Source organism: Rosa chinensis, chromosome 3 (genome assembly GCF_002994745.2).
Source record: "Rosa chinensis cultivar Old Blush chromosome 3, RchiOBHm-V2, whole genome shotgun sequence".
Lineage (NCBI taxonomy): Eukaryota > Viridiplantae > Streptophyta > Magnoliopsida > Rosales > Rosaceae > Rosa > Rosa chinensis.
In genome coordinates this window covers 35,309,083-35,332,006 of record NC_037090.1, presented here as the reverse complement: position 1 = coordinate 35,332,006, position 22,924 = coordinate 35,309,083, and the positions used below count along the sequence as shown (strand labels likewise).

Here is a 22,924-nt window from a genome sequence, read left to right as displayed (position 1 = left end):
CTTCAAATCAGTGTGTGCTATTATCTCTACTCAATTCTCTTCTTCTGTGAAAATTTTTAGAAGTGATAGAGGTGGTGAATACATTAACAATGTGTTTAGAGATTTTCTCAACTCAAAAGGTATTATTCACCAATGTTCATATCCCTACACTCCTGAACAAAATGGTGTTTCAGAAAGGAAGAATAGACATATTAGAGAGACTGCTATGACTTTATTGCAGGATGCATCACTTCCCAATCAATTCTAGTTTCATGCTTGTGCTACTGCCACTTACTTGATCAATAGGATGCCTACTGTTGTATTGTCTATGAAATCACCTTTTGAAATGCTATACCATAATGTGCCAAATGTTGACATGCTCAGGGTTTTTGGATGCACATGCTATCCACTCTTGTCTTCTCCACTCAGATCAAACAAGCTGCAACCTAAAACTATTAGGTGTGTGTTTCTTGGATTTGCTACAAGCTACAAAGGCTACATATGCTATAGTCCAACAAGCAAGAAGTATTTTCAGGCATGCATTCTTTAAGGAAACAGCGTTTCCTTATGCAGTGTGTAAGGTCAAGCCTTCTTCTACTCCAGCTATATCAGGCACATCCAAAAAGAGTTCATCTATACTGACTCAGACTCCACATGTTACACCTTGCTTTACTCTTACTCAGTCCCATACTCAAACATCCTTACCTGCACCTGTTTAGCCTGCTCAGTCTACTTCTACATCACCAGTTCATTCATCAGATCAGGTCTCTCCTCACTCATTCAATAATGATACAACTGCTATTCATGAGACCACCTCTTCACATAATGAAACTTCTGATGTTGAATATGATTATACAGAACCTGTAGATGTGATAAATGAATGCAATTTTAGATAATGATCCTCCTATTGTTGTTCATGTCTCAACTTCTGTCACTTCACTTCTCAAATTGATACAACTATTCATTTTGCTGAAACTGATGGTGTGCTATCCATTTATGCTCAACCTGGAAATGGTTCCATTTCTGTTGTCCTTCAAAGTGAGTCTCATCGTGCTCCCACCAGTCAGATATCAGAGGCTAATGTTCTTCATCCAATTGAAGGTGTTACTGCCTCTCACCAAAATGATCATCATATGTTAACTCGGGCCAAACGGGGAATTCAGAAGAAGAAATGCTTTGTTTCCTTGCTCTCACACCTTAGTCTTGACTCTAATGCTACTGAGCCACCTAGCTATAAGGTTGCTCTTAAAGTACGTGAATGGAAGGCGGCAATGGATGAAGAGTACAATGCCTTGATGCAGCAGCAAACTTGGACTCTTGTCCCATTACCAGCTGACAAAAATCTTGTCCCTTGTAAATGGCTCTTTAAGGTTAAGTGACATTCAGATGGCACCATTGCAAGACATAAAGCAAGACTAGTAGCTCATGGTTTTAGTCAAGAATATGGAGTTGACTTTGATGAAACCTTCTCTCTAGTGGTAAGACACACTACTGTGTGACTGATTCTATGCCTTGCTGCTTACCACAACTGGTCTCTTCATCAAATGGATGTTAAAAATGCTTTCCTACATGGCTTGTTGAATGAAGAATTATATATGACACAGCCAGATGGCTTTGTTGATCCTGTCACACCTCATTTTGGTTGCAAGCTTAACAAGTCTCTCTATGGATTAAAACAAGCCCCAAGAGCATGGAATGAACGTTTCACTAAATTTCTACCCACCATTGGCTTTGTTTCCTCATATGCAGATCCAAGTTTGTTCATTAAACAATGTCAGGACAAAGCTGTTATCTTGCTACTGTATGTGGATGATATCATCATCACATGATCATGTGTTTCACTTATTGACTCTGTCAAGGCTGTTCTTCATGATGAGTTCGACATGAAGGATTTAGGTAAGCTACACTTCTTCTTGGAACTTGAAATTCAGTACCTACGAGATGGTCTTTTTGTGTCACATCACAAATATGCCAAGGATCTTCTTCATAAATCTGGCCTGGATGCTTGTCACATTCATATACTACTCCTTGTAAGTCTGGCCTCAAGCTTCTCAAGGACACTGGTGTTCCTTTACAACCTCATGAGATCACTCAATTCAGAAGTATGGTTGGATGCCTACAATACCTTACTTTTACTAGGCCTGACATCTCTTATGCTGTCAATTCTGTGTGTCAATTCTTACACAATCCTACAGATCTACACCTTTATGTAGCCAGAAGAATACTAAAGTATGTTAAAGGTACACTTTGCCAAGGCATTTATTTCAGGAGGGGTGCTAATCCTAAGTTTAGTGTTCATGCATTCTGCACTTCATCTTCAGGCCTATTGTGATGCTGATTGGGCAGGTGATCCCAATGATAGAAAGACTACTACTGGCTTTGTTGTTTTGTTACATGGTTCTCCTATCTCTTGGTGTAGCAAGAAACAAACAGCTATCTCTCGATCATCCACTGAGGCTGAGTATAGGAGCATGGCTGACACTACATCAGAAATTATGTGGTTGCTACATTTGCTTCACGATTTGCATGTATCTCTTGCTGATGTTCCCATCTTGCACTGTGACAATATATCAGCACTTGCCACCAATCTTGTTTATCACTCCAAGTTGAAACATATTGAGGTGGACATGCATTTCACTAGAAATCAGGTCAAGGCTGGATCTCTCAAACTTGTCACTTCCAAGGAACAACTTGCAGACTTGTTTACCAAGGGTCTTTGCTCACCTCAACATACTTATCTTTGTGACAGCTTGATGTTGCTTACCTCACATCAAGCTGAGGAGGCGTGTTAACCATGTAACATGTATGCTTAATTAGTTTAAGCTTTTCTTTAATTAGGGTTAATTACGTGGTTTTGTGCTAATTAAGCTTTCTGTTAGTAATTAGCTCAGGTTACGTTGTGAGCTGACATGTGTCTGTTATCCTCTTCTCTTCTAGCTACTATATAAACCCTGTACTACATTTCTCGATCATTTGCTTAATACAATTAGAGAGCTTTCTCTCTTTTCTCTCTATTTTACTTCACCTTCAAGCTTTGTCTTCTAGCTTTCAGAAAGCCGGTGACTACTGCCGCACCGCATTCATCAACACACTTCTGCTCACCAGGTCATCCATATATATCATCACTTTTGACTGATAAACTAAGTAACCATACACTAGAACTAGTTTCTGTAAAAAAGAATGAAAGAGTGTAAAACTCAGAGTCCAGGTATATGTTTTTGATACGTTACAAATTGTGAAATCTATATTGATTATCTAATACCAATTCCTTTTGTTTATTTTGGGATCTGCTTCTTTTACTTTCCATGCAGACTCATCCGGAATCACATGGTCACAACTTTGCTCTGAATGCAACGTTTGATGACATCGAATATATATAGCAACTATGATGGAATAATAATTCCCGGAGGACGATCTCCTGAGTATTTTGCTATGGATGCATCGGTTTTAGAATTGGTCAACAAGTTTGCCGCGTCCAGGAAGATAATTGCTGCTATGGGCCGTGGGGTATTGGTCTTAGCAGCTGCAGGCTTGGTTAAGGGGCGCAACTGCACAGGGTTCCCACCTATGAGACCTGTACTCCTTGCTGGGGGCGCTCAGTGGGTGGAACCTGATACCATGGGGACGTGTATCGCCGATGGTAATATAATTACTGGGGTATTGGTCTTAGCAGCTGCAGGCTTGGTTAAGGGGCGCAACTGCACAGGGTTCCCACCTATGAGACCTGTACTCCTTGCTGGGGGCGCTCAGTGGGTGGAACCTGATACCATGGGGACGTGTATCGCCGATGGTAATATAATTACTGGGGTTACATATGAAGGTAATGCTGAGTTCATGAGGCTTTTTGTCAAGGCATTGGGAGGACACATAATTAGTTCAGAGAGAAGGATCCTGTTTCTTTGTGGAGTAAGTTTTGCTTTTATCTTGTATTGCCACAAGGAATATAGGTTGTGATATAATCAATATATCCAAAACCATGTTTATCACTATAAGACTATGATACTCATTTAAGATTATCAACATCATTATTGTTATTTTAAACCATGTGTCCAGATTTCTCTGGTAACAAACTAACAACTGAATACTATATATACATTTGACACATAAAATATTTGCCATATGTAACAGTTTTTCCTTGATAATATACAATTATACACCCCTGTATAAATGAACACAAAAAGAAACTTGACATATTAAAAATGGGGACCATCCCCTTGACATATATTATCTTGAAACAACACGGAACAATACCAAGTAGGCACTTGGCGTTTTTTTTCCACTAACAAGTTTGAGAGGGTTCCGTGACCTGGTTCTGTAAACTGATTCTTACTACCTACCTATGGTTGTCGCCAACAATGGAAATATTAGATATCTCACATTTGCTAAGCATAATTTACTTTATCAACCTGCAGGACTTCATGGAAGATTGTGAGACTTTTCAGTCACTTCTAGCACTTGGATGCCATGTTGATGCAGTTTGCCCCAAGAGGAAAGCTGGCGATGTATGTGCAACTGCAGTCCATGATTTTGAAGGTGACCAAACCTACAGTGAGAAGCCAGGCCATAATTTCATTTTGACAGCCAACTTTGAAACTATAGATGCCACAAGGTACGATGCTCTTGTAGTCCCTGGAGGTCGTGCCCCAGAGTATTTGGCATTGAATGAGAAGGTTATTGCATTAGTGAAACATTTTATGGGAGCAAGGAAACTAGTTGCATCCATTTGCCAGGGTCGGCAGATTTTAGCTGCTGCTGGTGTTCTGCAGGTAAGGGCAATTTACAGATTCACTTATTAAACAATTTGTACACTCATTTTACCGGAATTTAAAGTCTAGTGAAAAGGGTTTATTCAGTTTGTACTGTAGTAACTAAATAAATTAAGTGTAAGTGGTGGATCATCAGCTCTACTCATTTGTAAAGAGGGATGGTATCTGTTTTTCATGTCATCAACTTATTAGTTTGCATCTCTGCGAAGAACTCATATTTCCTGCCTATATATATTGATTTGCACCTCCTCATTGATATTTTTGTTTTTTGGATTCTAATGTTGTATCCTATATTATTGGTGGTTAAAGTCGTGATGTTTCTCTATAACACATCTGGATAATGCTTTTATTTCAAAAAATAGATTACTGCAGCGAGTGCAGTCAAATGACTGATATATAGAATTACAGATACTGTTTTGTTATACCATGCTAACCACATCAGAAGTGTAAATATTAACTTGGATATGAGATGTTCTTTTCTGTTGCTTATCGGTGGATATTTTACTTATTACATTTGAAGCTGTTTAGCATGTCAGAATTGTTATTTTTTGGCTACATTGCAGGGATGGAAATGTACTGCACACCCAACGGTCAGGGTCAATGTAGTTTTGTCAGAAGTAAAATGGGTGGAACCTGATCCAATAGATAGTTCTATTACAGATGGAAATCTGGTAACTGGAGCTGTTTGGCTGGGCCATCCCGACTTCATTTCTCAGATGATGGCATTGCTTGCTGTTCGAGTATCATTCTAATGGCCATCTACCAGGTCAGATGTTTCCATGTAATATCTGTGATCCATAAATAAAAAAGAAGTGAGAATGAAATGTTAAATCTACATGATGCCACAAACAACACATCAACCACAAGATCATATCATACAACACATACACAATATCAATTAAACCAGCTGCACAACAACCACACAGAAACTGCAGAATAGCTTTCCTAGCGGAACTAGGACTCCACCTGGATCAATGGCACTTTGAATCCCTGCAGAAACAACTTGACCAATGTTAGACATCTCGAGCAACTGGAACGAGAATGAAAAACAGCAGAAATGGAGCTAGAAGCCTTTTGTATATCAACACCAAAAGCTTCAGAATGGGGCTGAACAATATGCAAAAAACTAGTGGTGAATACAGGGACTTTGCTCCCTATTTATATTGGCCAAAACACACGAGTTAGACTCATCCCATAAGGAGTCCAACACTGCTTCATGTTTATCTAGATAGGAGACTTAGAATTTATCACAAATACTCGATGTAATCCAGGTTAATTACTAATGAGCTTCCTACTTCTATTAAGAGACATACTCCTCAATAGATAACCAGAATTAGAGTTATATTCATGTGCTTCTTGTTATTTACATAGGATTAAATCAACTGGTTTTATCTCAATGTGATTAAGATAATGTTAAGTCCACATATTCTAACATGAAAGAACAAGAACTATAAGTCTCCATGTAAAATAAATAAGAACATGTGTTCAGGTGGCGTAAATGAATGTATAAGGGTACAATGATCTGTATATATTTCATGCATGTTTGGAAGTAATGTTGGTTTGCATTAGAAATTTGATGTCAAGTTGAAGGCTAGAATTTTTTGCTTTTTGCGGGTTGCATATCCGATATTCGTTCTATGAGTTTTGTCCATTTACCCCATTTCTAGGGATTTTTTTCTCACTTACCCCATTAAGTTTTTTTAATTCTCCCTTACCCAATACACTCTAAGGAAGTCTTCCCTAATACCCCATTAAGATTTTTTTTTGTTTTTAATTTTTTTTAATACCATTTTACCCCTCACCCCTTTGTTACTTAGAGAGAGAGATAGAGAAAATGGAAGAGAGAGAAACCATAGGAGACTTCGCCAGAGCTCATCACCGGCCGCCGGAATCCGGTCACCGATCGCCGGAATCCTGTCACCGATCACCGGAATCCTGTCACCGGCCGCCGGATTTCGGTCACCGGCTGCCGCCCACCGGAACTTGCTGAAAATCTCACCGGAAAGTTTTTTTGCCCCCAATAGACATCTATTGCCCTCTAATAGACGTCTATTGGCCCCCAATAGACGACTATCAGCCATGTATTGCCCCCCAGTAGACGTCTATTGCCCCCCAATAGACGTTTAGATTACCGAAATGGTAATTAATCTTCCTAAAACTACACAAATAAAACTTTGATTAAAGAAAAAAAAAGAGGAGATTACATCAATTCAAAACATCTATTGCCCCCCAATAGACGACTATCAGCCATGTATTGCCCCCCAATAGAACTTTCAGTCACCAGAATAGGAACTAATCTTCCTAGATTTAGACAAATAAAACTTTGAATAAAGAAAAAAATGAGAACATTACATCAATTCAAAAAGTCTATTATATCAATTCAAACCCATCATACACATCTCCATTTTTCCATAAAACAACTAGGAAATCACAGAGCCACCTTCATTTATAATTCATTAATTTCAAAGCCATTGACCCATCACATTCATCTGTGCAAAAAGAAAACTCAGAACAATAATAATAACACATGAATTTTATACCTTAGCCGCAAATGCCAAAAACAACTCCTTTTCTTTGTACCTGAGAAAAGGGAGCTCAAATAGCTCTTCGGCATCTTTCTGCATGCTACAGGCAAAGTGAGCTGATCAACCAAGCTCCTCGCCATCCCATCCATGCTTAAAACCCTCATACATGAACTCTGAGGTCTTTAGTTGATTCGAGCCGGCTGGACTCCTCCCCAAGCTTTCCAAACCCTCTTCCTCACTCCATTTCACATCCATCACCACTGAAACCGTCGAGTCATCCTCATGCAGTCACTCGGTTCTCCAATTTGACTTCGGCCGAGTTCAGGAGAAGCCATGTGGGGCTCCGTTGAGTAGCTCGATCTGGTACGAGCTGGCATACTGGGAGGTGAAGGGCCGGGTCAGGCTAGACGAGGTGAGGCGATCAGATTCGTCTTCCGGTTCCGGAGCATCCACGACGGGGAGAGAGAGAGAGAGAGATTGCAGATCGGAGAATCGGAGAATGAAAAAGAGAGAGCAGCTTGGAGGGATGAGTGAGAGAGAGAATGGCAGGATAGTAGTTATTTAATTAGGTTGAGGGCATAATAGTCATTTTACTGTAAATTGGGTTAGTGGGAATAAAAATCTGGTGCTGGGGTAAATGGGATAATTTTTTGTTATTTTGGTACTTTGGGTCAAGGACCCTAGTTCTATAGAGGTAATACTCTCAGGGAGCTGTCACCTGAATGTCTGAACACAGTTTTTTATGGGTGGGATGATTGAATCTCTCGGTCACTTTACAGTAGATGAGAGGACTGTATTGGTGACATCGTTCCTAATTTTCTCAAATCTCTGATATATGCTTTAGGAACCCATCCGATCGAGATAGTGTAGGACCTGGTGTAGGTCAATGCCAGTATCCTTCATATATACCCTAGCGTTTTAACTGTCTAGGAAAGAGCAGCAAGGAAATTCTGCATTAGTCAAAATTGTTGGAGATTATTTCCAAAGTAAAACAGAATCAAATGTAAATGCACAAACAAAACTCCAATGAACACTACACTCCCAAACTTGCAAGATTCACCCAAGGTTAAGCCACTTTAGAGTTTAGTCGAGGCAACTCCCAGAATCGAGACTTGCCGGAGCAACTTACACACATTGTTGGCGTTCGAATGTCGGGACATTTTGAGCCAAAAGAAAAAAAAAAGAAAGAGGACATGGACAGATTATCAAATTATAAATCAACCCAGTATTAGATTTTTTTCATATTACGCATTCTGCTTTTTTGCAATACTTCTGCTATCACTGGACTTCAGATCATGTTAATGAAGGGTTTGGCAATGTAGATCTACTTGAGGGCTACAGATGTGTAATGACAAATCTGAAATTGTTATTTTCTGCAACCATGTCAAGATTTATAAAATATTCTTTGATTCATTTCCATCCCATGAAAATCATTGTTGAAATCAAGAGCCAAAATACAATATCTGGTTATCTACTAATCTAATAAGATGTAGTAGATCTGTGAGCTTGCCCATGTAGTTGATATCCCAATTCCGGGGGAGAACTAGGAAAAGAGCATCAGGATTGTCTAAGCAGTATGCAGATCATCTCGTTCAGATGCATATCCTTGTACATAAGACATGCCTTTCACTTGAGTTTAACCAAGATAATTTCTTCCTACAGTAACACGTTTCTTTTTTCAGACAGTTCAACTTTATAGGTAGGTTTCATCTAATAGCTAGGCAGTAGCAAGGTGACCAATGTATATTATCCAGTGAGTAATTTCATTAAGTAGGCTAGAGCCATAGTCGTATCCACGATTGATATATCAATCTGTTCCTCCCATTTAGACTTTTAGAGAGCCTCTCTTTGACCTATTTCTCATACAAAGAAATTGCAGACCAAAAAAAAAAAATGCAAAGAAGTTGCAGTAATAAAGAAACATACAATAAAGATGAACCAGATTCTGAAGGTTACCAAACCTGCGTTGGGAAGCCAGGGCAGTTTCGTTCTTAAGATGACTTTTCAGCAGTGGATACCCAGATTACTCTTGCACCTTTGTTCCTTGAAATGATCCAGATTCCGTTCCCGTTGTCATCTTTTCAGTTCTCATTCAAATCGCATCAGTTCCTTTACTGATTCAAATCTCTGCCTGTCATCTATAACTTTACAACTTTGGATACCTCACGAATTGTTGTTATAGTTTCTCTCTAGCTACTAGGTGAGATGTTCATGAACTGATACAAGAACACGAATTAAGACAATATACATACAAAAATGTAAGAATAATCTCTACATATTTAATCCGTAAGAGAATCACAATGTATGTGAAGTTGTGAAGAACTAAAGTTGATGTATCTATTTATGCAGAAACAGTTTTACTCTGCTTTTAAACCAATATATGCATGTCATCTTCCATGCAAGTTCTGTTCCCAATGAAACTTGTTTTTCTATAAGGTATGCTTCAGATGGAAACTTTGGTTTTGGTTGGTTTAATATGTAACTAGCCTTCCTGCACGGGCGCTTTGGTCTTGGTTGGTTTAATATGTAACTAGCCTTCCTGCACGCGCATGAGTGTGGTGCTCGGGTGTGCAATTAATCTTTGTTTGATTTATTATGATTATTTTATATTGTAACAAATCCTGTAAATGAAATTGGATTTTATTGCAAATGGAAGTGAAAAAACAAACTGATCTTTCATTTACAATCCAGCAGGAGTAGAAGCACTGACAGGGGAGATAATCTTGCATATAACTGAAGATATCATTGCAAATTAGTAAGGCAAAAGTCGGCCAATATTACTCTGGTAAAACTTATCAAAGAATTTATCAAATAGATGTTGTTGTAATGAAACAGGAGAGAGCTAAATATCATTTATTTAAGAACATGAGGCAATGATAAACTGTAACATATTTCAGGGGAATGTGTAACAAAAAGCATTGCCAAATTATGGATTTTCTATAATACCCTATATTTATAATTCAATTCAAATGCATTGCAATAATTTATAGTGTGTTCCTACTTTAGCCTTTGTAATCCATTTTGGTTAGCTAAAGGTCTTGTAAGGTTTGAACAATAATGATAGGACCTCCTTGAGAAGCAAATGGTTTCTCTTTTTTCATCATATCCACAATCAATGTAGTGAAATTCTTCATGTCATTCTGCCAAAAACAAAAAATAATGTTACCTACAAAGGTTGAAGACTTGAACTGAATTAGGTAAAGTGAAAGTGATTTCAATTACCATGAAAATATCATTTGCTGTTAGATGGAAAATTTATACATTTACTTCTTAAAAACAGGCATAAAACATGACCAAACTTTGAAAAGTTAGGCTGGTTTCCAATGCTTAAACATTTAAAAATTATCTGCTATGTCAACGAAGATGTGAGGGTTTCTATAATCTAACCTTCTCATCTCCCTGATTTTCAAGCCCCAAATGAATAGCTGTCTACTGAATCCTTCCCTCTGATTCATCTAGACTACGGTCCTTGGAACTTCTATCGTCTAGTTTCACCTTCTTTTCACACATTAAGAGAGAAATAAGTCAAGATTTCACAAAATGTTTTACATAAATTTAACGTCTTTTAACTGATATTTTTGAGATTTTACATATGTAAAGCATAATTATTTTTATTTCCAAACTAAAGTTTTAATTCCTCTATGCAAGAAGTCAATTGGATGTCTTCAGAACCTAATCTATACATCAATTAATGTGATTACAAAATAGATGCAGCCAATTAAAGCAAACATATCAATTCATTTGGTATCAGAGCTACATATGTATGTGTATACTTCCAGACTTCAATATAGCAAGGAAATAAAGACCACATGGTTATCTTGTTCTCTCTAGTTATTAGTTAATAACCTTTTGGCAGACAAAAGCAAAAACCCTCAACAATCACATATTGGTCGAATTATTGGTAACACAGGCATAACCTTTTTCCTTACCTTCAGTTTCTTCTCTGACCTTTCTGCAATTCCCACTATTTCAGAATATAATTATCTTCCTCTGCTTGATTTCAAAATACGAAGACTGTATCTCCCTCTCTCTTCTCTTATCTACAGGCATGCTGCAACTCTATCTCCCTCTCTCTGCCTCTCTTTAACAGAGTCTAGTATTATATTGTGAAGAGTGAACTATTCAAATTAGAACCACAAACTGAGTCAAAATAAGAAAAAGGGGAAAACCCAGATCAAGTCAGAGCAAACCCTTCACCTTGAAAGCGATCATACCATTCCCCATGATCAATCATTTTCTTTGTCCACCAAAAACTAAGAACAAATATTACAACATCGCATGCATCCAAAATAAATAAATAAATAAAAAACTATCCATTAAACTCATCAAATTACATAAACGAAACCTATTACAAATCCTCTTCCTTTTTGTTCTTTGTATCTTCTTCCTTCCATTTAGGTAATCCTTTTGTACTTTTCAACTGTATAATAATAAGCAGACGTGAAGGAAAACCCAGCACACTTGCAATATGAGTTTGATTTCAAGTGAGAGAACACAGACAAAATCTCTGTCACCCACAAAACCGCAGTCACACGCACTACCCAAAATTGCATGCACCGAAATACAAAATCCAATCAATCGCACCCAAAATTCAAAACCAAACTGTCAGACCAATCGACCAAATAAGAAGCTTACCTGAACGGTTGAACCTCAATATATCAAAGATATCTGATTGCTGAATTGGATCCTCCGATTGATCAAATGGATGCTCAATCAGATATTCCGATTTGACCAAATGAGCTCAATTACGCACGCATTGGTCTGGGTTTGTTTTGGATTCTTTGTTTTTGATCTGAAAAGCTTGCCGATTGCTGTTTGGCGCTTGCGGTTTTGGATTCTTCTGAACTTTTTCTTCTCAACCTCACTCTCTGTCTGGCTGAACTTTTTCTCTATGTCGGCAGAATCCAGATCAAAGCTCTCGTTGATATCTCCGTCTCCCATCATATCAAAACCATGGGAAATACCGTGCCAAAACCATCCGCAGAAGCCGGATGTCGTCTCCTTCCTTTCTATTTTGCATGCGAGCCACCTGTCTCCTTTCTGTTTCTCTGTAAATCATGAGCAAAAACAGGGGCAAAGTCGGAAGTTCGAAAGTTTCCCCAAGATAAACAGTAAACGGCTGCTCGCTTTATTAATAGAGACTAGCATTGGCCTACGCACTTTTGTGTGTAGGAAGATTGTTTATTTGTTTTTTTTTGTTTTTTTTTAAAAAGTGTGTGGGGGAGGTAGTTAAAAATAGTGGGAATTTTCACTTTTTACTACATTTAATTTTATTTTTATTTTTATTTTTTATTTCATTAATTAACTTTATTATCTCTATTGATTATTTCTGATTTAAAGTATTTTAATATACAAAAAGTAAATTGGTAAAAAAAATCAGTTATGGAGAGCAAGCTCTTTTCTCTTTATAATAGTATAGATATAGTTAGCTATCTCAGTATAATACTGTCATTTAGCCAGGCCATTGTTTGCGCTTAATTAGTTATACTTTTCACTAATGTTCATCACTCTTCCTCTATAATTTGTACTGTGAGCTGAATGATTTAAATTTTGGTTCTGAGTCCGTATCCAATGGCATCTCCACCCTTCCCATATAATGGTGAAACTGTGAAAGACATCTTGAGATTAGAACTTCCAAAAGCCTTGGGAACAGTTCTAAGAAGTGGAGACAGCTCAATAACTGTCAGCATTCATGTCTTCCAAAGTGGAGCCTGAGAATAGTAGCTTTCTTCCGATTAATCAACCAAATTCTTGAAACACCTCATCCTTATTAAGCTATGAGAGTAAACCTTCCAACCTTTGGCATAGAAGGAAGCCTAGTTTATGCATTACTAAAACATATAATTTCACAGTAAGTGAAAAATATTTACATAGCTCAGCCATTAGGCGTTAATTTCTAGACAAAACATGGTGAGGAAACTCACTAATAGCCAAAATTGTTGAACACTATTTTCAAATACGGAAAGAGAATTTTAAATCGAAACCCCAAAGTTTGAAGAGAATAAACCATCACCCATATATATGTACATGCAGTTCCATTACACACACACACACAGCGTCTTCCGACAAAGTTTAGTGACCTGAAAGTTGAGAGATGGATGCAGTAGCATTAGATGATGAGGAACCAGTAGAAGTTGACGTGTCCACCCGTACTCTTTTATGGTCAGAATCAACATACATAGGCCTAGTAAGCGACCTATTTACCCAAGAGCCTGTGCTTTTGAGTAAAACAACAATTTCAGACATTGTTGGCCTTAGAGCAGGTGATGATTGAGTGCACATTAGAGCAATCTCAACTATCTTTTTTCACATCTTCTGCTTCATAATCATTGGGATCCAATGTTTCATCGACCTACTCCAACTGCTGGCCGTTCTCATAGAGTTTCCAGGCCTAGTCATTAATGTGATAAAAGGTGAGATGTGCATCATCATCAGGTACTATAAGACTTAAAGAAGGATATAGAGTTTCGAACTTACCTTTTCGAGGAGAAATTCACCCATAGCATCAGATTTTATTTCACTGGTCTTTTGCCCGCTTACAATTTCCAGGACTAATACTCCATAGCTATAGGTATCCACCTTTTCTGACAATTGACCATGGAGTGCATATTCAGGTGCTGTGTATCCTCTGTCACACAATATCAAATTAATGTTAAAAAAAAGAGCGATGAGCTTCAAGTATCACCCCTTGAGGGATTGAGGCCTTCATGGTTGTATACATTATAGTGTTGTGCGGAAGCGTAACAAACACAATATTGATATGGAACTAGATGAACAACCAAACAACGAAAAAGAAAGTAAACACAAGAATACAAGAATTTATAGTGGTTCACTCAATCAATGTGATTGAGCTACGTCCATTTTCGGAGCCGGCGAGAAATTTCACTATAATCAATTGGAGAGAATACAATTAGAGCTTGAGAATAAACTCTACCCAAAATCCCAATACACCAATTACCTAGTTAAGTCTCTCTATTTTCAACACTGGCGGCTGCAGTACTTGGCTATATATATTCCCTAATTAACTTAGGGATGCATATATAACCTAATTAACCTAGGCAGCCCATAGGCTCTTCACATTTGATTTTGTCCACCAATCAAATTAAAGTCAATATTCAATAATCTCCACCTTGGCTTTACTTGATGTAAATTCTCCAAAATAGAACTTCAAAAACCAATCGCCGCTCGGACATCCCCGTAGGGAATTTCAAATTCTACAAACACCTATCAAGTTCAAGCAATGCTTGAACTTGCTCAATGGAACTGACTTTGTCAACATATCAGCTGGATTATCTGCATTTCCAATTTTGAGGAGTTGAACATCACCATCCTCCACCATCTGACCCATCTTGTGAAATTTGACATTGATATGTTTAGTACGAGCATAAGTAACTTGGTTCTCTGCCAAATGAATAGCACTTTGACTGTCACAAAAAAATATCCACATATTCTTGAATAATTCCCAAGTCCTTAAGCAAACTACGAAGCCAAACTGCTTCTTTTTCACCCTCTGATACCTCCATGTATTCAACTTCTGTAGTTGACAAAGCAATTGTAGATTGCAAATTCGACTTCCAACTCACCGGTCCACTAGCAATAGTAAACACATAGGCTGTAGTAGATCGACACTTATCCAATCAGAGTCCACATATCCAACAACACACTGACTCATCTTATCCTGCTGAAAAACCAATTCAACATCCACAGTACCAAGACTATACCGTAGAATCCACTTTACTGCTTGCCAATGACCTTTACCTGGGTATGCATATATCTGCTCACCACACTTAAGGCCTGTGAAATATCCAGTCTAGTACACACCATACAATACATCAAGCTATCAACAGCACTAGCATAAGGAACTTTGGCCATATATTTCACTTCATCATCTATGCTAGGAGACATAGTAGATTTAAGCTTAAAGTAAGAGGCAAGAGGGGTACTTACAGGTTTAGATTTATCATTTATGCCAAACTGATGCAGTACCTTCTTCAAATATTGCTTTTGTTACAAACAAACTTTGTCTCTTGATTTATCTCTTTCAATTTCCATGCCCAAAATCTTTTTAGCTTCTCCTAAGTCCTTCATCTCAAATTCACCACTCAATTGTGATTTCAATTTATTTATCTCCACCTTACTCTTAGATGCAATTAACATATCATCAACATATAAGAGCAAATAAATGAAGGTCCCATCTTGTAGCTTGCGAAAATAAACACATGGATCATAACGACTCCGAGTGTACCTCTGAACGAACATAAATTTATCACACCGCTTGTACCACTGCCTTGGAGACTGTTTCAAACCATACAATGATTTATGTAGTTTGCAGACCCAATTTTCTTTACCAGCAATTTTAAATCCTTCTGGCTGAGTCATATATATCTCTTCTTTTAATTCACCATGTAAGAAAGCAGTTTTTACATCAAGCTGTGCTAACTCCAGATCAAACTGTGCAACCAAGGCTAATAAAATACGAATAGAAGAATGCTTAACAACAGGAGAAAATACCTCATTGTAGTCAATTCCTTCTTTTTGTGCATAGCCTTTAGCTACCAACCTAGCCTTGTACCGTGATCCTTATTTTTTAGCAAACACCCACTTGCAACCAATTGCTCTCTTCCCATGCGGTAACTGAACCAACTCCCATGTTTTATTCTTGTGAAGAGAGTTCATCTCCTCACCCATAGCTTTTTCCCATTCTACACAATCTGCATGTATGACAGCTTCTTCATAAGTAGTAGGAATTTCTTCTTCAGTAACTGGAACTGCATAAGTCACCATATTATTAAGCCAAGCTGGCTTTTGAGCATTCTTTTTTCCCTTTATAGTTGCAATTGGTCCATCTTGCTATGTAGGGTCTTGGGTTGGAGCCTCTACTTCAACTCATGTCCTCAATATTTAAATCATCTGAATCAATAGTAGGACTCACTGGATCAATTGGAGTTTCAACAATTTTTTTCTTTAACTCCACCTACTGCAAACTCTCTACGGTCATTCTCTGCTCTTCAGAATATTTCTCCTTGTTTTGATCAACCATAATAGCCTCATCAAATTAAAGTCACATCTCTGCTTACAATAACTTTCTTCACATCTGGACACCAAAGCCTGAATCCTTTAACACCCTCATTAAATCCCAAGAATATAGCTTTCTTGGCCCTTGGATCAAGATTGCTTTCCCTGACATGAAAATAAGCAAGACAACCAAAAATATGTAAATAATGATAATCAGTAGCAGGTTTACCAGACCATACTTCCATGGGAGTTTTTCCCTCAAGTGCAGCAGTAGGTAACTTATTAATGAGATGGCTTGCATACACAACTGCCTCAGCCCAAAATTCTTTGCCTAATCCAGCATTAGACAACATACACCGAATTTTCTCCAATAAAGTCTGATTCATGCGCTCTGCCACCCCATTCTGTTGTGGTGTCTCTCTAACTGTGAAGTGTTTCACAATGCCATCATCTTGACATAGTTTCAAGAACGGATCAGATTTGTATTCACCACCATTATCTGACCTGAGCCTCTTAATTTTTCGACTAGTCTGAGTCTCAATCATCTTCTTCCACTTCACAAATATATCTAAGACTTCATTTTTATGCTCCATGGTGTACACCCATACTCTTCTAGAGAAATCATCAACAAAAGAGACATAATAATGCTAACCTCCCAAAGATGCAGTTTTGGTAGGTCCCCATACATTAGTGTGAACATAATCTAGAGTACCTTTAGTCTGATGAACTGCGGTGCCAAATTTAACTCTAGTCTGTTTTCCCAAGACACAATGTTCACAAAATTTTAATTTTCCTGTCTTTGCACCATTCAATTGACCATGCTTCACTAATCCCTGCATTGCTTTCTCACCAGCATGTCCAAGACGCATATGCCATAATTTTGTATTGTCTGCATCATCATCATTTGTAGTCTCAGAAATTGCTGTTTCACCTGTCACTGTGTTCCCTTGTAGAAAATACAAATTTCTGAACCTTTCACCTCTCATCATCACAAGTGAACCAGAGACAACTTTAGCAACTCCACTTTTCAATGTAATTGTGTGCCCTTTTGATTCTAAAGTTCCCAAAGAGATAAAATTTTTCTTCAAATTTGAAACATACTGGACATTAGTCAATTCTCTGACTACTCCATCATGCATCTTGAGACGAATTGTACCAATCCCTCTTGTTCTGCAAGGACTGTTGTCTCCCATCAAAACTACTCCACCATTCAACTCCTTGAAAGTAGAGAACCATTCCCTATTAGGGCACATATGATGTGAACAACCTGAATCCACAATCCACTTGTCAGAATAACCAATTGCAGATGAACTAGCCAAAGCAAACTCAATCTCATCTTCTTCAAAATCTTCAAAAGCTAATGAACAACTCAAAGCAAAATCAAAATTGTCATCTTCATCATCTCTTACAACATTCACTTCAGAACCCTTCTTGTCTCTATTCTTCAACTTAGGACAATCTTTCTTCCAATGACCTTTGCTACGACAAAAAGCACACTCATCTTTTGCAGGAAATTTACTTTTTGACTTGGAACGAGATTTACCCCTTTTTCCAGTAGGTTTTCTTTCATCAGATCTGCCCCTTACTACAAGTGCTTCGCCTGACACATTCTGAAGTTGCTTCTCTTTCTTTCAGCACTCATTATTTATCAATGAATTACACACATCATCAAATTTCACATCATTCTTTCCATGCAACAAAGTAGTAATCAGATGCTCATACTAGTCAGGAAGAGAATTTAGCAAACACAAAGTTTTATCCTCATCACTAATTTGCACATCCAAATTAGACAAATCTGGAAGTATCTTATTAAAATCACTGATGTGTTCAGAAACAGAAACCCTGTCGATAACTAAATCGGAAAAGCCGCCTCTTCAGGTGAAACCGGTTTTCAGCACTCTTGATCATATATTGGTCTTCTAATTTCTTCCACAACTCTTTTGCAAAAGTTTCTTTCATGACAAAGAATTTCTTATCTTTAGCAAGGCACATTCTGATAAAACCACAAGCCCACTTGTTAATTCTCGCCCACTCCACATCATCTATGTCTGCAGGTTTATCTTCCAGAGCTATATGACACAAGATATCCATCATCTCACACTGCCACATGCCAAAATTGTTGGTGCCATTAAACTTTTCAACTTCAAATTTGGCATTACCAATTGATGGCCTGGAAGTTGACCAACGCGAAGAACCTGAAGACTCAGTCCCTTTCTTTTTCTCGTCAACCATGGTTTCCAATCAATGAATCAACTCCCCATTCAGAACTAGAGCTCTGATGCCAGTTTGTTGTGCGGAAGTGTAACAAACACAATATTGATATGGAACTAAATGAACAACCAAACAACGAAAAAGAAAGCAAACACAAGAACACAAGAATTTATAGTGGTTCACTCAATCAATGTGATTGAGCTACGTCCACTTTTGAAGCCGGCGAGAAATTTCACTATAATCAATTGGAGAGAATACAATTAGAGCTTGAGAATAAACTCTACCCAAAATCCCAATACACCAATTACCTAGTTAACTCTCTCTATTTTCAACACTGGCGTCAGCAGTACCTTGCTATATATATATATATATATATATATATTCCCTAATTAACTTAGGGATGCATATATAACCTAATTAACCTAGGCAGCCCATGGGCTCTTCACATTTGATTTTATCCACCAATCAAGTTAAAGCCAATATTCAATATAGAGCAAGCTAGCACTAGAAGTGATGAAATATAGATAAGTCTTTTAGCTTACAATGTTCCTGCAAATCGGGTAATAAGATGAGATTGATCCTCGGGTAAAGCCTTGCCAGCCCAAAATTTGCAATTCTTTGGCTAAAAACCATCATCCAAAAGAATGTTACTGGGTTTTATATCTCTTCGTATGATACATACATGGAATTCCTCGTGTAGATAGGCTAGACCCCTAGCTGTACCGAGGATTATATCATTCCGTTGCTTCTAGTTGAGAGAGCCTCTTTACTGACCTATTTCCATGGAAAAAAGAAGAAAGGACCTTGAAATAATCAAATGAATATTAAAGTTGAAGGAAATGTATCATATGCACATTTTATTTAAATTTGTTTATATGCATGGATTTACAGCTAGCCGGGGCTAGGAGCAGAGGACTACCAAATAAGAATTTGTCCAGAATGTTGTTTGCCATGTATTCATATATTTGAAGTAATTCTGGTCCTTTGCTACAGCATCCAAGAAGGCGAACTAGATTCCGGTTATGTACATTACTGATAAGCTTGACTTCATTTTCGAAACTGGTCATTGCTTTGTCTGATTGGAGTATAGCTAGTTCTTTACTGCAACTGTTTTCCCATTGTTTAGAATTGCCTGTTCAAGGATGTAATTGTAAACGAAATTACTTAAGATTACGCAATCATAACTAGAATAATTGAATATACTCTGAGAAAGTATGTGTAACCAAGGACTGACATTAAAATCTTTCACAGAGCATCTAATTGTGTAATATTTTCTTTTATCTTGTAGACGTCCCCAAATCCTCCTTCTCCAAGTTTATTTGCATCACTAAAATTTGCTGTTGCCGACTTTAAATCTTTATACTTATAATTCATTGGACCTTGCAACTCGGTTGCTCCCAATATGTCCCCTAGAAAAGAATCAAGGCAATGTGAATTTTCTCGATATATTCGAAAACACAGAGACAAGTCCAGTATCTTTGATGCTTTTGGATTAACATTTAAGAAAACTTGTCTGCTTTACAGATAGGATTAAGAAAAATAAATGCCAACAGTAAATACAGCAGTAAGATAACGAAATTTGGGACTCAAACTTTAGGATCTCAAAAGTGAAACTTCAAATTCTGTGGTTGTGAGCAAGATAATACCTCTACGAACCGTCTAGGGCTTCCTTGAATGTCTGAAATAGATCAAAAATCCAACAACGAGTAAAATAAGACCTACACCTCCAACCACTACAATGATGATGGCCTTCTTTCTTGAATTACCCCCTGAAAGAGAATATATCATAAAATTAACTATGCTTTTCAAGCACTAAATTAAGGACTAAGAAATTCGTCAAACATCTTTTATCTCCTCTCCATAAATCTATAATCAAATTAGAGGGGGCATAGCTAATGAAAATAACCATGTCCGAAAAACAATGAAACATCAATATTCAATAAAGTGTTGTAGGAGAATATGATTTGAGAGAAATTGTGTGTTGTATTATTGATAATAGGAGCCCTTTATATGGGGGATTACAAGGTACATATAAAGTAATAGAATGTCAATATGATTAGGAAATCTAGAACTTTCTCCTATTACAACTCTAGAAAATAAACCCTAGTTTGAAGAGGCACATTAGAATACAACATCCTTAAACACTCCCCCTTGTGCCGCTCACACTTGGTGATGACGCTTTGATCGTTGCCTCACCAAAAACCTTCCAGGTAACAAAAACCTAGTGGGAGAAAAATAACCATGGTCGAAGGACAAAAAGAGCACAACACGTCCTTTACTCTTCGAGATCGAACATGTAGACATCATGTCTCCCCCTGATGTCAACATCTCCCCCTAATTGCTACAATCATGGGAGTTCGGATAACTTTCTCAATCTGATGCTCTTCACATGTTTCTCGAAGGTGGATTTAGGTAACGACTTAGTAAATTAGTCCGCTAAATTATCCTCTTATCAGATTTGATTTACTTCAATCTTTAGAAGTGATTGTTGTTGCTGATTGTAAAAAAACTTAGGTGATATATGCTTGATGTTGTCGCCCTTGTTGAAACCTAATTTCATTAATTTTCTCAATACAAGCTTCATTATCTTCATAAATGCATGTAGGTTCATTTGTTGTACGTAGACTTCAAACCACAAGTTCCTCGAATGTGTCTAATTATAGACCTTAGCCAGATACATTCATGTACTACTTCATGTAGAGCAATAATCTCTGCATGATTCGAGGAGGTAGCAACAAGGGTCTGCTTTGTAGACCTCCAAGATATTGCAGTGCTTCCCATGGTAAAGACATAACCCGTTTGGGAGCTACATTTGTGAGGGTCAGAGAGATACCCTACATCAGCAAAACCCATCAAGACATCGCTGTCATGATGGAGGGGAGGAGGAGTAGGACACAGGCCACTTTGGGCAGTGGCGTTGACGGCTACGTTACAGAAATTGGAGTTTTGCCATATGGGGTCCGATCCCAAACTTCTGTCATTTCTTTTCTCTCTGTAGGGCTAAAATAAGCCCATATCAATCGTACCTTTTAAGTATCGAAAGATTGTCTTTACACTAATCCAATGGCGGCGTGTTAGCGCGGAACTATGTCGAGCTAACAAGTTCACTACGAATGAGATGTCTGGTCTTATGCATTGAGCTAAGTACAATAATGCGCCTATTGCACTTAGATAGGGCACTTCTGCCTCTAACAATTCTTCGTCCTCATCCTTTGGACGAAACCAATCTTTTCCAGGCTCAAGACTACGACCAATCATAGGAGTACTCACAGACTTTGCTTTATCCTCATTAAACCTCCTTAGTAATTTCTGAGTATATGCTGACTGATGGATCATAATCCCATCACTACGGTGCTCTAGTTCTAATCTGAGACAAAACCGTGTTTTCCCAAGATCTTTCATCTCAAATTCGGATTTCAAGTACTTAGCCGTTTACCTTAACTCCTCTAAAGTTCAAATTAGGATCCTGTCATCGACATAAACTGCTACAATTGCAAATCCGGAACTTGTTCTTTTAATAAACACGCATGGTATATTTCATTATTGTCATATCCTTTCCCAATCAAGTAGTCACTTAGACGGTTAAACCACATCCGTCCAGATTGTTTCAATCCATATAGTGAGCGTTTCAATCTTATAGAAACGCGCTCCATGGTTTAGAGCCACTTGATTTGGGTAATTGAAGTCCATCTGGGACCTTCATATATATCTCTGAATCTAGATCCCCATAGAGATATGCTGTAACCACATCCATAAGCTGCATGTCAAGTTTTCAGAAACTACCAAACTGACAAGGTAGCGGAACATTATAACGTCCATTACAAGAGAATATGTCTCCTCGTAATCGATCCCAGGGCGTTGTGAGGAACCTTGTACCACAAGGCTGGCTTTGTACCTAACAACCTCATTTTTCTCATTATGCTTTCTAACAAAAACTCATTTATGGCCAACAGGCTTTATACTTGGGGGTGTCAGCGTTATAGGCCCAAATACCTGCCTCTTTGTTAGTGAATTCAATTAAGCCTGGATCGCATCTTTCCATTTAGGCCAATCCTCTCTTCGTTGACATTCTTCAACAGAGCGAGGTTCAATATCATCATGTTCTATGATTCCTTGAGCAATAGAATATTCAAATGCATCATCAAGGATAATAGAGTTTCTCTTCAACGTCTCATGTACACTAGTGTAATTTATGGAGATCTCTCTATTCTCTGGAATTGGTTCTGTCATCAGGGCGTCCCCTAATGATGTCTCTTAGACATAACCATAATCTGGAATATCTTCATGAGACGGATTATCTATATTGATGATTAATGGATCTTTTTGTGCCAAACTCGCTTTCTTTCTTGGGAGAGAATCCATCAAACCTTTGGGTCTCCCTCGTTTTCTGCAGGGAGGCTGGCCTTAGCCACAGTTCCATCTCCACTA

General features: G+C 37.9%; 1 protein-coding gene, 2 long non-coding RNA genes and 1 pseudogene across 4 annotated transcripts; 1 reads left to right on the top strand and 3 right to left on the bottom strand.

The window, feature by feature from the left end:
- Positions 1 to 3,322: 3,322 nt before the first annotated feature.
- LOC112194492 (protein DJ-1 homolog D-like) lies at positions 3,323 to 4,775 on the top strand. Its single transcript, XM_040517042.1, has 2 exons — positions 3,323 to 3,885; positions 4,392 to 4,775. Exons 1-2 carry the CDS (start codon positions 3,328 to 3,330, stop codon positions 4,773 to 4,775), a joined length of 942 nt encoding a protein of 313 aa, XP_040372976.1. The 5' UTR covers positions 3,323 to 3,327.
- Positions 4,776 to 5,260: 485 nt separating this feature from the next.
- Positions 5,261 to 7,917, bottom strand: LOC121052133. Its single transcript, XR_005808134.1, has 3 exons — positions 7,286 to 7,917; positions 5,634 to 5,735; positions 5,261 to 5,533 (listed from the first exon to the last, which is right to left on the bottom strand). It is a non-coding gene; the product is annotated as an uncharacterized LOC121052133 (long non-coding RNA).
- A 263-nt stretch (positions 7,918 to 8,180) lies between these two features.
- LOC112193845 lies at positions 8,181 to 12,337 on the bottom strand. 2 transcript variants are annotated; one of them, XR_005808132.1, is made up of 4 exons: positions 11,200 to 12,337; positions 10,658 to 10,768; positions 9,232 to 10,410; positions 8,181 to 8,196 (listed from the first exon to the last, which is right to left on the bottom strand). It is a non-coding gene; the product is annotated as an uncharacterized LOC112193845 (long non-coding RNA). The 2 variants fall into 2 exon arrangements; XR_002934053.2 differs by lacking the exon at positions 8,181 to 8,196 and having other exon boundaries at positions 8,500 to 10,410; positions 11,200 to 12,306.
- A 1,005-nt stretch (positions 12,338 to 13,342) lies between these two features.
- Positions 13,343 to 22,538, bottom strand: LOC112194491 (annotated as a pseudogene).
- Positions 22,539 to 22,924: the final 386 nt, after the last annotated feature.